The sequence below is a fragment of the Mustela erminea genome, chromosome 14, assembly GCF_009829155.1.
Source record: "Mustela erminea isolate mMusErm1 chromosome 14, mMusErm1.Pri, whole genome shotgun sequence".
In the NCBI taxonomy this organism is placed as follows: Eukaryota; Metazoa; Chordata; class Mammalia; order Carnivora; family Mustelidae; genus Mustela; species Mustela erminea.
Genome location: NC_045627.1, coordinates 4,105,545 through 4,117,876, shown reverse-complemented (window position 1 = coordinate 4,117,876; position 12,332 = coordinate 4,105,545). Strand labels below are relative to the sequence as shown.

General features: G+C 45.1%; 1 protein-coding gene across 10 annotated transcripts in view; it reads right to left on the bottom strand.

Annotated features, from left to right (window-relative positions):
- Positions 1–12,332, bottom strand: part of DISC1 (DISC1 scaffold protein) — a 371,035-nt gene that overhangs the window by 251,763 nt on the left and 106,940 nt on the right. For 8 of the 10 annotated variants that reach the window (XM_032313944.1, XM_032313947.1, XM_032313945.1 and 5 more), the window contains exon 4: positions 4,193–4,343. In XM_032313944.1, coding sequence (XP_032169835.1) covers positions 4,193–4,343 — 151 coding nt within the window. Of the gene's footprint in view, positions 1–2,140; positions 3,564–4,192; positions 4,344–12,332 lie in introns of those variants that run through there. The other 2 variants (XM_032313948.1, XR_004278944.1) reach the window with 2 other exon arrangements.

Here is a 12,332-nt window from a genome sequence, read left to right as displayed (position 1 = left end):
AAAATAGTGATCTCATTCAAACCCCTCATTTTCTGATGAGAAGAGTGAAGTGTGGAGAAGTTAAGAAACTATACCAGGTCCTACATAGCTGATTAGTAGAGAAGTCGGACCAGAACTCAGGCTCCTGACCTGTAATCCGCGGTTCTATCAAGAAGAACTGTAGAAGTCCTTGCCGGAGGCATCAGAAAAAAGGCTGAAGGAGCATTTTCTCTAGGAAAACTGAGCCACGTTAGAGTGCAGGTTCTCTCTCTCTCTCTCTCTCTCTCTCTCTCAATAGATATCACATATACCTTCCACATACAACCATATTCATTCATTCAGTGAATATTTATGGAATACGTATTTGGGATCAGCCACTGTTCTAGTCTCCAGGAATAAAAGGGTAAATACAAACACGGTCTTGTCCTTGAGCTCACCATCTGAAGAGCAGACTGATAGTCCAAGACACAGACTGATTTATTGGAGACCAAGGCAGGGGTGAAGTCATTGAAGGTGCTCCAGTCATTCAAGGGGGGAGATGGTGTGATTTCAGGACAAGGTTTCCACAAGGACGGCAGCTGAGCTGAGTCTCGAAGAATGAACAAGAGGCGGTCACAGTGGGCCATGTACAAGATCACAGAATTCAGACACATTACAGCATGCGGGTGACTTCTAAGACTTCAGTGTGTGCGGACTGCAGGGGTTGGTGATGGCTGCTTAGATTCTGGGCTACTGAGAAGCAGGGCAGGAGCTGGACTGGAAAAGCTTTGAACGTCATGCTAAGTAATCAGTACAGATCTCATCTGGAAGATGCTGAGAGCCATTGGACATGCACAATTATTACTATCTGTGGTTCTGAGGAGGGTGAGAGACAATGATACTGGAATCAGGAGCACCAGCAAGGGGACCATTGCAGTAATCTAGATGAGAAAATCTGAGGAGCCCCTGGTGGCTCTGTCAGCTGAGCACCCAACTCTTGATCTCAGCTCAAGTCATGATCCCAGGTTTGCAAGATCAAGCCCGAAGTTGGGCTCCAGGCTGAGCACAGAGACTGCCTAAGGTTCTCTCTCTCCCTCTGTCCCACCTCCAACACTCGTACCTGTGCCACACTCTCTCTTTCTAGAAAGAAACAAACAAACAAACTCTGAGTGACATGAGTGAGCAAAGTGAGTGGGAATGAGATAAGGTCAGACAGTAGGATCAACAATGAAGTTGGAAGTGAGGCAAAAGGAGGCATCATGTATGTCTTAGAGTTCCCACCTGGGGAACTGGGTCAGTGACGTAAGTGACGTAAGTCACGGAGATTGGAGATATATTAGAAGGGGCTGACAGGGGAGAAGGACAGTAAATCTAATAAATAGTTTAAAGATAAATTTAGTAAAGGCAAGGAAAAAAAGACAGTACATTTTTTAGGATAAAATAAAGATAAAGAAATAGTAAACTTGTCAAAGATAGGGAGATGCTCATTAAAACCCGAAGGGTAGGTTGGAACCCTGGATAGGGATCAGGGCTAAGGACAGAAAAGTGAGGGAAATTAGAATGTTAATAGTACCTGAAGCAAGGGAGTATTTCGTGTCACTATATAAAGTGAGAGACAGGACGGGCTAGAACAGAAGACAGAGGAACATGCATATCAAGGAGACAGGGAGAGGAAAAGGAGCTCACAAGAGATTGCAAAGAACGGCCAGCAAGATAGCAAGAAGACCAGGAAAGGATGAGTCATGACAGCCCAGGGGAGAGAGTCTAAGGAGGGAATGGGATTGATTAAAAATTCCAGACCATGCAGTGATACAGAGCAGAATAAGAATTGAAAAATGCCCTTTAAATCTAACAGAAAATCACTGCTGACTGCAACAGTGATCAAGATGGAAATCAGAGGACAGATGAAAATCAGGTCAGAAATCAGATCATAGAGGTCAGATCCCATTCACCCCAAAAGTGGACAAGAACTAAAAAGTACAGCATGCAGGTAATCCCTTAGGGAAAATGATAAGGGGATAACAGTTAACAAGGGAAGCCGACAGCTTATATTGGCTTAATAAATGGTTAATAAAGGCCTATAGTTTTATTTAAAGTTGAACTCTATGAAGCTGCCTTCTTCATAAGACACAGTCAGATAGAAGGAATGTCAGATAGTGTAACCTGAGTGACAATGGGTGATACTATGTTCACTGCGTTCCGTGAGAAACTCAGCCAAGATCATAACTAAAGCATCGCTTTCCATTCAAATCACATGTAGGTTAAAGAGATAGTCATTGAAAAGCCTTTGCCAGCTCTTACTCAGGCAGCTCAGCAAGCGAGTTCCAAGCCGGGACTCACGCCAGACCACCAGCCCTGTGTCCGGGCTTGGCACCCACCTGCTGGGGGTTCTGCATGAGCCCTTTAACCTCTCCTGGACCGAGTACAAATATAAATACAGATGACAATGATGGTGACCTCCATGTAGATTATATATAGTACTTCTACCTTCTAGAATTGTCTTGAGGATTAAATGAGTTCCTTCCTGTCCATCGTAGGAAGAATAGGTAAGCAAAATGTGGTCCCTCCTCACAATGAAATAGTACTCAGCCTTCTGAAGGAAGAAAATTCTGACCCACGGCATGACGTGGATGGAACTTGGGGACATTATGGTCAGTGAAAGAAAGACAAATATTGTGTGATGCCATTTATATGAGATCCCGAGAAGAGTCAAAATCAAAGGGACAGAATGTAGAATGGTGGTAGCCCAGGGCTGGGGACAGGATGGCAAATGGGGAGCGCATGTTTGGTAAGGACAGAATGTCAGTTTGGGAAGATGACGAGAGTTCTAAAGATGGATTGCGGTGATAGCGGCACAAAGCTATTGTGTCTCCAACCTGTACACTTAAAAATGGTTGAAATGGCAAATTATATGTTACATATACTTTATCACAATAAAAATGGAAAAAAAAGAGTAGTTAGTTTCTAAAGCCCTTGGTAACCATTATGCGAACGTTGTTAAATAAATAGAAACACATTTATTGTGTTTTAAATCATTAAAACGCCTTTATTTATTTTGTAACACAACACATTGGCAGATGCTAACCATGACCCAAGACGGGAATGAAGGACCCCAAAGAAGAGGAGAAAGAAAGAATTCAGTAGAGAGTCTAGTTGGGAAGGACTCCATGCGAGAAATGGAGAGCAAATGAGGATACTTCAATGCTGGATAAAAAAACGAATAGAAACAGAGAGGTGCAATCCATCTGCCCTTTAAGAAGCCCAGAAGAAGTTCACTCAACAAATATTTCTAAGGAAGCACCTGCCAAGGGTCCGGCACGCAGCTATGAGTTACCAGCAAACTGCAGGGCGAGAATATGCGACAACAATTGGCATCGCTGTTAAGACAGGCTGTAGGGGAGCACCAAGGCAGACTGAAGGAATGACACCGTGCACACTTAACAGGAATAAGCCAGACAATCAATCTTGCGATTTTCGGGGTTCAGAAGAAGTTGGAAATAAAATGTAATTGCTGTGGCCATGTTTAAACCTAAGCAGAAGCAGGCCTGACCTGTGATGAGGCTGCTGGTGTGGGTCACAAACGCCTTCTCTTGCAAGCTTTTACCCGGAAGAGAGGCAACAAGCAGGTGGATGAGAGCAGGGTCCCCAGACTTTCCAGATGTGCCAGTGCCTGGGACCCACCCCCAGAGAGCCTGATCTGGTCGTGTGGGTGGAAGCTGGACATTTAAAACCTCTCCAGGTGATTCAAACAAGCAGCCAGGATTGACAGCCACTGCATTAGAGAGCTCCGTCGTGCCTGCAAATCAGCAGTCCCCGGGGACCCCTGTGTAGCAGGAACAGCCAACAGTGATCAGAAGCAGGAAGTGAGTCAGGAGGAGCAAGTGCTCTCGGCCTTCAGGCAGAGACGACCACCTGCAAATCCGGCAGGCTTCTCAGGCAGCTCCTAACAAGAGCGAATGCACCCCACCTTCTGAGAAGCTCGGCTTCCCAGGGCAAGCTTGGCACCCCGACCCTCCGGGAGGGTCTCTCCCTGTCCACGAGCAGAAACGGCTTCACAGGGGAGCGAGACCCACACCAGGCGCTCACTCGGGAAGGAGCCCCCACCTGCCCAACCAACCAACCAAAGGGCACATCCCTGGAAAAAGCGACTGGGGGTCTCCCTGGCTGTGTCACGCCCCGCTCTTCACCACGTGGGAGCCAGGAGAGGAAAGCGGGGGCGAGGGTGAGTACTCACGGCGGAGTGGCCCTGCGGTGCTCGGCGGCTTGGACCTGGGCGTGCAGGTGGCCCAGCAGGCTGCAGAGCGCCGGCTGCCTCGACGGGAGCTGGAAGTGCAGGTTGCTCCTCTCTGTATCCAGCTCCTCCAGCCGGTGTCTTAACGCCTCGGCTGGAAACCCAGAACGTGAAAGAGAGGAGTCAAGAGCTGTGACACTTGAGATGGGGAACCCAGCATCCCAGAACCCTGCCCCCCACCGCGTTCATCCTAATGACCTAACATGACAGCCCCTGCGTTCACAGCCGCCACCGCTGTCTCTCAGCTGCTGCTTTGAAAAATCTTCTTACCGAGGGCGCAGCCTCCCTGCTTTTTATTCTTCCTGGTGTTAGAATGCACAGTTTATTGATTGTTTCTGATGTCGAAGAGGTTCCTGCCTATGGTCTCCTCTCAGATGTTGACAGATTCCTGTCGCACACTGAGGTCTTTCATCCATTTAGAGTTTACCTTTGTGTGTGGTATAAGAGAATGGTTGAGTTTCATTCTCCTACACATAGCTCCCCAATTTCCCCCGCACCGTTTATTGAAGGGACTGTCTGTTTTTCATTGGATACTTTTTCCTGCTTTGTCAAAGATTAGTTGACCAAAACCAAAAGGCAACCCACAGAATGAGAGAAGATATTTGCAATTGACATTAAAGATAAAGGGCTGGTATCCAAGGTCTATAAAGAACTTCTTAAACTCAACACCCAAAAAATACATAATCAAGTCCAAAAATGGGCAGAACACATGAACAGACACTTCTCCAAAAAAGACATACAAATGGCTAACAGACACATGAAAAAATGTTCACCATCATTAGCCATCAGGGAGATTCAAATCAAAACCACATGGAGATACCACCTTACACCAGTTAGAATGGCAAAAATTAACAAGGCAGGAAACAATGTGTGTTGGCAAGGATGTCGAGAAAGGGGAACCTTCTTACACGGTTGATGGGAATGAAAGTTGGTGCAGCCACTTTGGAAAACAGTGTGGAGATTCCTTAAGAAATTAAAGATAGAGATACCCTATGACCCAGCAATTGCACTACTGGGTATTTACCCCAAAGATACAGATGTAGTGAAAAGAAGGGCTATCTGTACCCCAATGTTTATAGCAGCAATGGCCATGGTCACCAAACTGTGGAAAGAGCCAAGATGCCTTTCAACAGATGAATGGATAAAGAAGATGTGGCTCATGTATACAATGGAGTATTACTCAGGCATCAGAAAGGATGAGTACCCACATCTGCATCAGCATGGATGGAACCAGAGGCGATTATGCTGAGTGAAATAAGTTAAGCAGAGAAAGATAATTATCACATGGTTTCACCATGCTAGGAATAGCATGGAGGACATTAGGAAAAGGAAGGGGGAAATGAAGGAGGTGGAAATCAGAGGGGGAGAGGAACCATGGGAGACTATGACTCCGGGAATCAAACTGAGGGTTTCAGAGAGGTTGGGGGGGGAGGGGGAGGGGGATGGGTGAGCCTCTTGGTAGGTATTAAGGAGGGCACATATTGCAAGGAGCACTGGGTATTATACACAAATAATGAATCATGGAGCACTACATCAAAAGCTAATGAAGTACTGTATGGTGACTAACATAATATCGTAAAAAATATACAGTTCATATATTTATATCGTGGTCTGTAAGAGGATACATATTTTTTTCAAGATTAAATTTTTTTTATTTTAATTAATTTATTTTTTTCAGCATAACAGTATTCATTGTTTTTGCACCACACCCGGTGCTCCATGCAATCCGTGCCCTCTCTAATACCCACCACCTGGTTCTCCCAACCTCCCACCCCCCCGCCCCTTCAAAACCCTCAGATTGTTTTTCAGAGTCCATAGTCTCTCATGGTTCACCTCCCCTTCCAATTTCCCCCAACTCCCTTCTCCTCTCTAACTCCCCTTGTCCTCCATGTTATTTGTTATGCTAAGAGGATACATATTAATTATTTTAAAAATCATGGTCTTCACTTGGGAGAAAAGTTACTAATTTTGATGAGTTCCATGTCTTCAGTTGAAAATGTTAGTGCCCAAGCTTGGATTTTAAGAACATTTCCTTAGAAACTGCCCATCAAGTTAGAACCGTTGCAATTATTAAAATCATAAAAGCAATGTTCCTGTTCTATGTTACAGATGATTATATATCCACCTCTGTTATGGGTCCTATAATTTTTTTAATGAACTTAATTTTCCCTAGGATGAGGGACAAACACAGAATCACTGTAAAACAATTCTTCTCTAATAAAGTAAACTTCAGAAATTGGAATCCCCTCAAATAAGAATTCATCTTCATAACCAAACACCTAAAGAATTGGAAAGGCTCCCATAAAACTATTTTTGCAGAAATATGAGGACTGGGTTTAAAAATATCATTCATCAGATCTTCCCTCCTACTGGTCCTTGCCAGGCGAGGGGCAGAAATTTTGATGGGCTCCACATTTGGGCAGTAGGTGGGCCTTGGGGGCCCCCAAGATCTCAAGCGGCCACCCTGGCATGAACGCCGACCGCCTACCCTGGTGTGCAATGCAAATGTTATCCTCTGTGTGTGCGGTGGTGAGAAGATACTTGGAAGCTCTACCCTAGATCACACTCCTGTATGTTTCTATGCCCTACAGACCATTTTCCAAGTAGGCCTTTTCTATAAGACCTAATTTTAAATTAAAACACTGTCTCCAACAGGATTGTTTTTTTTTTAAAGATTTATTTATTTGAGAGAGAGCATGCAAGCGTGCGCATGAGAGAGAGAGAGAGATGGAGAGAGCACACAAGGAGAGGGGTGGAGGGAGAGTGAGAGTGAGAATCCCCAGCAGACTCTGTGCTGAGCACGGAGCTACACACGGGGCTCAGTCCCAGGACCCTGAGATCATGACCTGAGCCGAAATCAAGAGTCAGATGCTCAACTGACTGAGCCACCAAGTACCCCCAAGAAGCTTGTCATTTTTAAAACACTTTGGAGGGATGCCTGGATGGCTCAGATGCTTAACCATCTGTCTTCAGCTCAGGTCATGATCTGGGAGTCCGAGATCGAGTCCCATATCAGGCTCTCTGCTCAGCAGGGAGCCTGTTTTCTCCCTCTCTCTGTTTACTGCTCTGCCTACTCACTCGCTCGCTCTCTCTTTCTCCATAAAATAAATAAAATCTTTTTTTTTTTTTTAAACACTTTGGACAAAACTTTTTGTCTTCACCCGCAGAGGTCACTGCTAATGTGAGTGCAGCCCTCGACATGACAGTTCCCTCCTGCTGGCCTCCTCCTAAGATACACAGCCTCAGGCATGGTGGGCAGCAACCACCTTCTCCATTAACTTGCCATATTCACTGGGACCAACAGCCAGGAACATGCCAAGAGAATTTTCCAAGGATTCATTCTTATAGCACCAGAAAGGGTCATTTACTGACTTGAAGACCAAGTCACAGGTAACAGCCAAGGGCTCTCAGTCTGTGCCACCTTCATCAGAGTGAGAGCTGGCACTAATCCAGACACACACCTACAACACACAGTGAAGTCTGGTCTGGCAGTTCTTCCAGAATAACACCAAAACACACCTCTTCCCTTACACTGAGCTTCAAACATCTTTTTAAAAAACATTATCTTATTTCATGTTAGTTCATTTTTTAAATTTTAACCCATTAATTTTACTACCTAGTTATTTACTTAATCCGTGCTCCATAAAATCAAACTGCCATGAAAAGCCATACATTCTTACATCATGTGCTTTAGAATAACATCTTTGTGCTTTCAGAACGGGTGGTAAAGCGTGTCGAGACACTGTTACGTAGGAATGGGGACAAAGCCCGAGTCTGCATCTCTCCCCCACTGCTCCTAGCTGACCTTCCAGCTACTTAACCTTTATACAGGTTAGTTTGCTAATCTGTGGAATCAGGGCTAATAATAATATCTGTGTCCCAAGGTTTCCTGAGGATTAAATGAGATAATCTACTGCAAAGCATGTAGCGCCAGACCCCGCACACATCATGTGTCCGAAGGGTTGGCTAATGTTAGCAGGGTCTTGAGGTCGTGGCCTTGGAGTGTTGGCGAAGCCACTAGACACCAGCCTGGCCTCTAAACAGGACCCTCCCAAGGGCCGGGGAAAGGCCCTTGGGCACCTCAAGCCCACCCAGCAAACCAAACCCTGGAAACGGTCAATGTGATGTGGAACATCACATTCTCAATGAGTTTTGGGGGAAATACGAATTATCCCAGGAAATATTTGTGATTCACTGTGCTCTGCATTGCCACTCACCTTTGAAAGGATGGCCTCAAAAGTTATTTCCGTTTTATGACTGGAAAGGTGCACCAGGACAGTCACTGCGCATGTGAGGGCTTATTGTCCCCAGTCTCTAAATGGCCTCCTATCCCTGCTCCTCAAATGGCTCTCAGCTACCTGGGGTTCCACCTCACACGCTGACATCACTTCTGCCCAGCATGAGGGTGCATTCTCCTAGTCCTCCAACGTGTGCCCCTGTTCGTTAATTCAGTATTGCAGGCAGAGGGCGCTCCCAACCAGAGCAAAGGCCCTGAGGCAGCTACTGAAGGTGAGTGGGGGTTGGAGTGGGTTTGGTCATCACTAAGGACGGTCTGTTGACCTGGTGGGTGAGGGGAGACCCTGGAGGGTTTTGAGCAGTGGAGTGACATGACTGACTCTTGCCTAACAGGCTAAGCTGGGGGCTTCCCTGGGATGAGACCACTGAGAGCAGAAGGCCTGAGACCAGTTGCACGGTTACTGCAGTTCCCCAGATCTAGAGTGAAATGGGGCTGGTGGGAGGTGACAGGATTTCAGATATTCTCTGACAGATGGAACACCAGGAATGGACAAAGACAGAGGTCCAAGTGACCCCAGTCTTGGTGGCCCGTGAAAAGAGTTATGGACGTGTCTATGTTTGAACTTACATATATTTTCTGTCTTTACCCACCAAGAAAACCTGGAAGCAATGATCCCCAGTAGCAGTGAGGATACCCATCACACAGACCTGGTTTCCAAACACCAACCTCTGTGAAAGGAACCAGAGCCCTTTGGAGAAACAGCTCATTTTAGGCCTGAAGATGGGCCAGACTCTGAATATCTTGTACCCAAAAATGGGGACATGCTCAAGGACTGACAAAGACATGGCCATTGAATACAAGTCCATAAAATAAAAGGAGCTCCCTCAGATGCAATCTTGGATCATTTGAGAATCAAAAGAGTCATCCTGTTAATGAAGTATAATCCACTGACTAGAATACGAACCCATAATCCACGCTAATAAAATGCCAACTAATAAAGAAGAACGGAGGGAGGCAGGCAGGGGATGGGCTAAATGGGTGATGGGCATTAAGGAAGTCATTTGTGATGAGAACTGGGTGTTGTATGTAAGTGTGAGTCACTAAATTCTACTCCTGAGACCAGTATTACACTATATGTTAACTGACTAGAATTTAAATAAAAATTTGAAGAGAAAAAAAAGGAATGGAGGTTTGGTTAGGTGCAGTGGAATCTTACATTATCTCCCCACAAGACACTAATCAATTTGCAAAGGACAAATGGTAATTTTGTGGTGGAGAGACGGGGAAAGCACCAGCACAACCAGATGGTCAAGCTACCATCAGCAGTGGCGGCATGACAGGTCTACCTTGTGTGACATCGAGCGAGATACATCAAGAAGTACTCAGTTCGATTTCCATAACGTTCTTGTCAGGGCAGCATGACCTGGACCTCAACATGACGAGATATCAGTGGATCCGGGTTGAAAGTCATCTGACAAAATGGAAGGCCTACATTCCTTACAACTTCCAAGGCCAGAAAAGACTTGGGTGTTGAGAATCATTCCAAATCAGAGTAGACTAAAGAAACATTCCTGCATGCAATGTGTGAACCTTTACTGAACCAGAAAGACAAAAGGAACAACCGTGGCAACGCTGTCGAAATGCGCAGGGTCCATAGACCGGATGGGAGCAGTGTATCAGTGCTGCAACTTGGTGGCCTGTGATTGTCCTTCTTTGGGGGGATAGCCAAGTGCATACGCAGGCCTGAGAGGGCATCATGTCTGCAGCTTAGGCTCAGCGGCTCGGAAGGGGAGAGTGACAATGGCTCTGTGGTATCTGCTTGGGGAATCAGAGCGAGGGAGATATTCGACTTCTTTGTACCAGACTCACAACTTTTCTATAAGTGGAAAAATATTTTATTATTTTTAAATTTGTGTTTTTAGGGGCACCTTGGTGGCTCAGTTGGTTAAGTGTCTGCCTTCGGCTCAGGTCATGATCCCTGCGTCCTGGGATGGAGCCCAACATCAGGCTCCCTGCTTAGCAGGGAGCCTGCTTCTCCCTCTCCTACTCCCCCTGCTTATGTTCCCTCTCTTGCTGTCTCTCTCTCTCTCTGTAAAATAAATAAATAAAAATATTTTTAAATTGTACTTTTAATAATAATTTTTTAATATTTATTTTTTAATTATTATTTAAAAAAATAAAAGGGTGGGTGCCTGAGTGGCTCAGTCAGTTTGGTGTCTGACTCTTGGTTTCCACTCGGGTCATGGTCTGAGGATAGTGAGATTGGGCTCCGTGCCGGGCTCTGCACTCAGCAGGGAGTCTGCCTGAGACTCTCTCTTCCTCTACCCCTGCCACTCCCCGGCTCATGTGCTCACTCTCTCTCATAAATAAATAAATAAATAAATAAATAAATAAATAAATAAATAAATCTTTGTTAGAATATGTATAGATGGATAAATAGATAACCACGGCATTACTAAATGCTGTGTTTGTGACTATCATATCCCTTTATTCATATGAATCCTGCTGGGTGTTTAAGAAGATCTCTCCCATCGTTCTATGTGGCCCCTTGGTTGAGGGAAACACAACTCACTTTCTTGGTCTTTTCTCTCTTTCAAACCTCTGCGAGCTTTCTGCCCACATCGCTCATCTGATGTCAGTTTGCAGCTCAGGATCTGAAGCCAGAGCACAGCAGGTGCTGAATAAAGGCGGGCTGCTGACCCTCTGACTGATAGAGCAGCGATGGTTCTAGAAATTTCGGTGGCATTTTGTAAATACAGCTGAATAGTAAAAACAAACAAATACAAAGTAGACCGCAGAAGACATTATCATGTGCTAAGCATAATGAGACATTAAATGATAGGTCCTAATTGAGCCAGTGTATTCTATTTACAGATCTAACATGCCTTACTCGTAGGACCTCCACAATAAAAATGCTAACCATCATCTCATTCCATTTTGGACCAAGTAAATGCATTTTTTGATACCACTACAACATATTTATTAATGTTTATTTGAGGGTCAGTGTTCATCTGTCTTCCTTAGCACATCAGTACTAAATGCTTGTTACTTTGGGTCTATAATTTGGAAACAGAATGAAAGAAAAGTACTTTGTGCATCTATGAATAAATAAGCAAATAAGCATTCACAGAGAAGCAAGAAATCTTCACACATAAAGACATCCTGCTAATAGATTCAATTTCCGCTGCCCCGCTCTGTCTGCAGGATGACAGAATATATGGTGTGAGCCATATTCTTGGCTGAACGGCCATTCTACATTCTGAGGAGGCTCTTTAAAGCAAAGAAGCAATCAGTGTCTCCATAAGTCATTTTTCCTTGGTTTTTACATAATGGCCAAGAAATGCTATTCATTGGGAGCTGAATATTCTAATATTCCCACATTACCATACACATCATGAGCAGATGACCAGCTTACAAAGGAAGCGACTGTAGTAAAGCGTATTTCAGACTAACCTGAGCACATCCGAGACAGTCTCTGACATTTCGTGACTCCGGACTTTGTCGGATTCATTATCATAAAAATCAGCCCCTGTTGGGCACTGAAGACTTCAGGCATAATCGCTTCCGCGCATCTGCTGCACACCCCACGCTCTGTGTACGTTATTCCTGAGCCTCACAACAACTTGTAGAGCAGGAATGCAAATGCAGGAACTAAACCGCAGAGAACTGGAGGAAGGTGCCCAAGGCCTCAGAACGAGTTAGTTCAAAATCAAAATTTGAACCTTGATCTTGTCTGTGCTGAACTTTTTCTGTTCTACTGCCTGGGAGCCTTCCTTGAAGCAGCACCTGCTCCTAGAGCTTCCCCAGTCACACAGGGTTCCTGTCTGTCTATTCATCTGTCAGGGT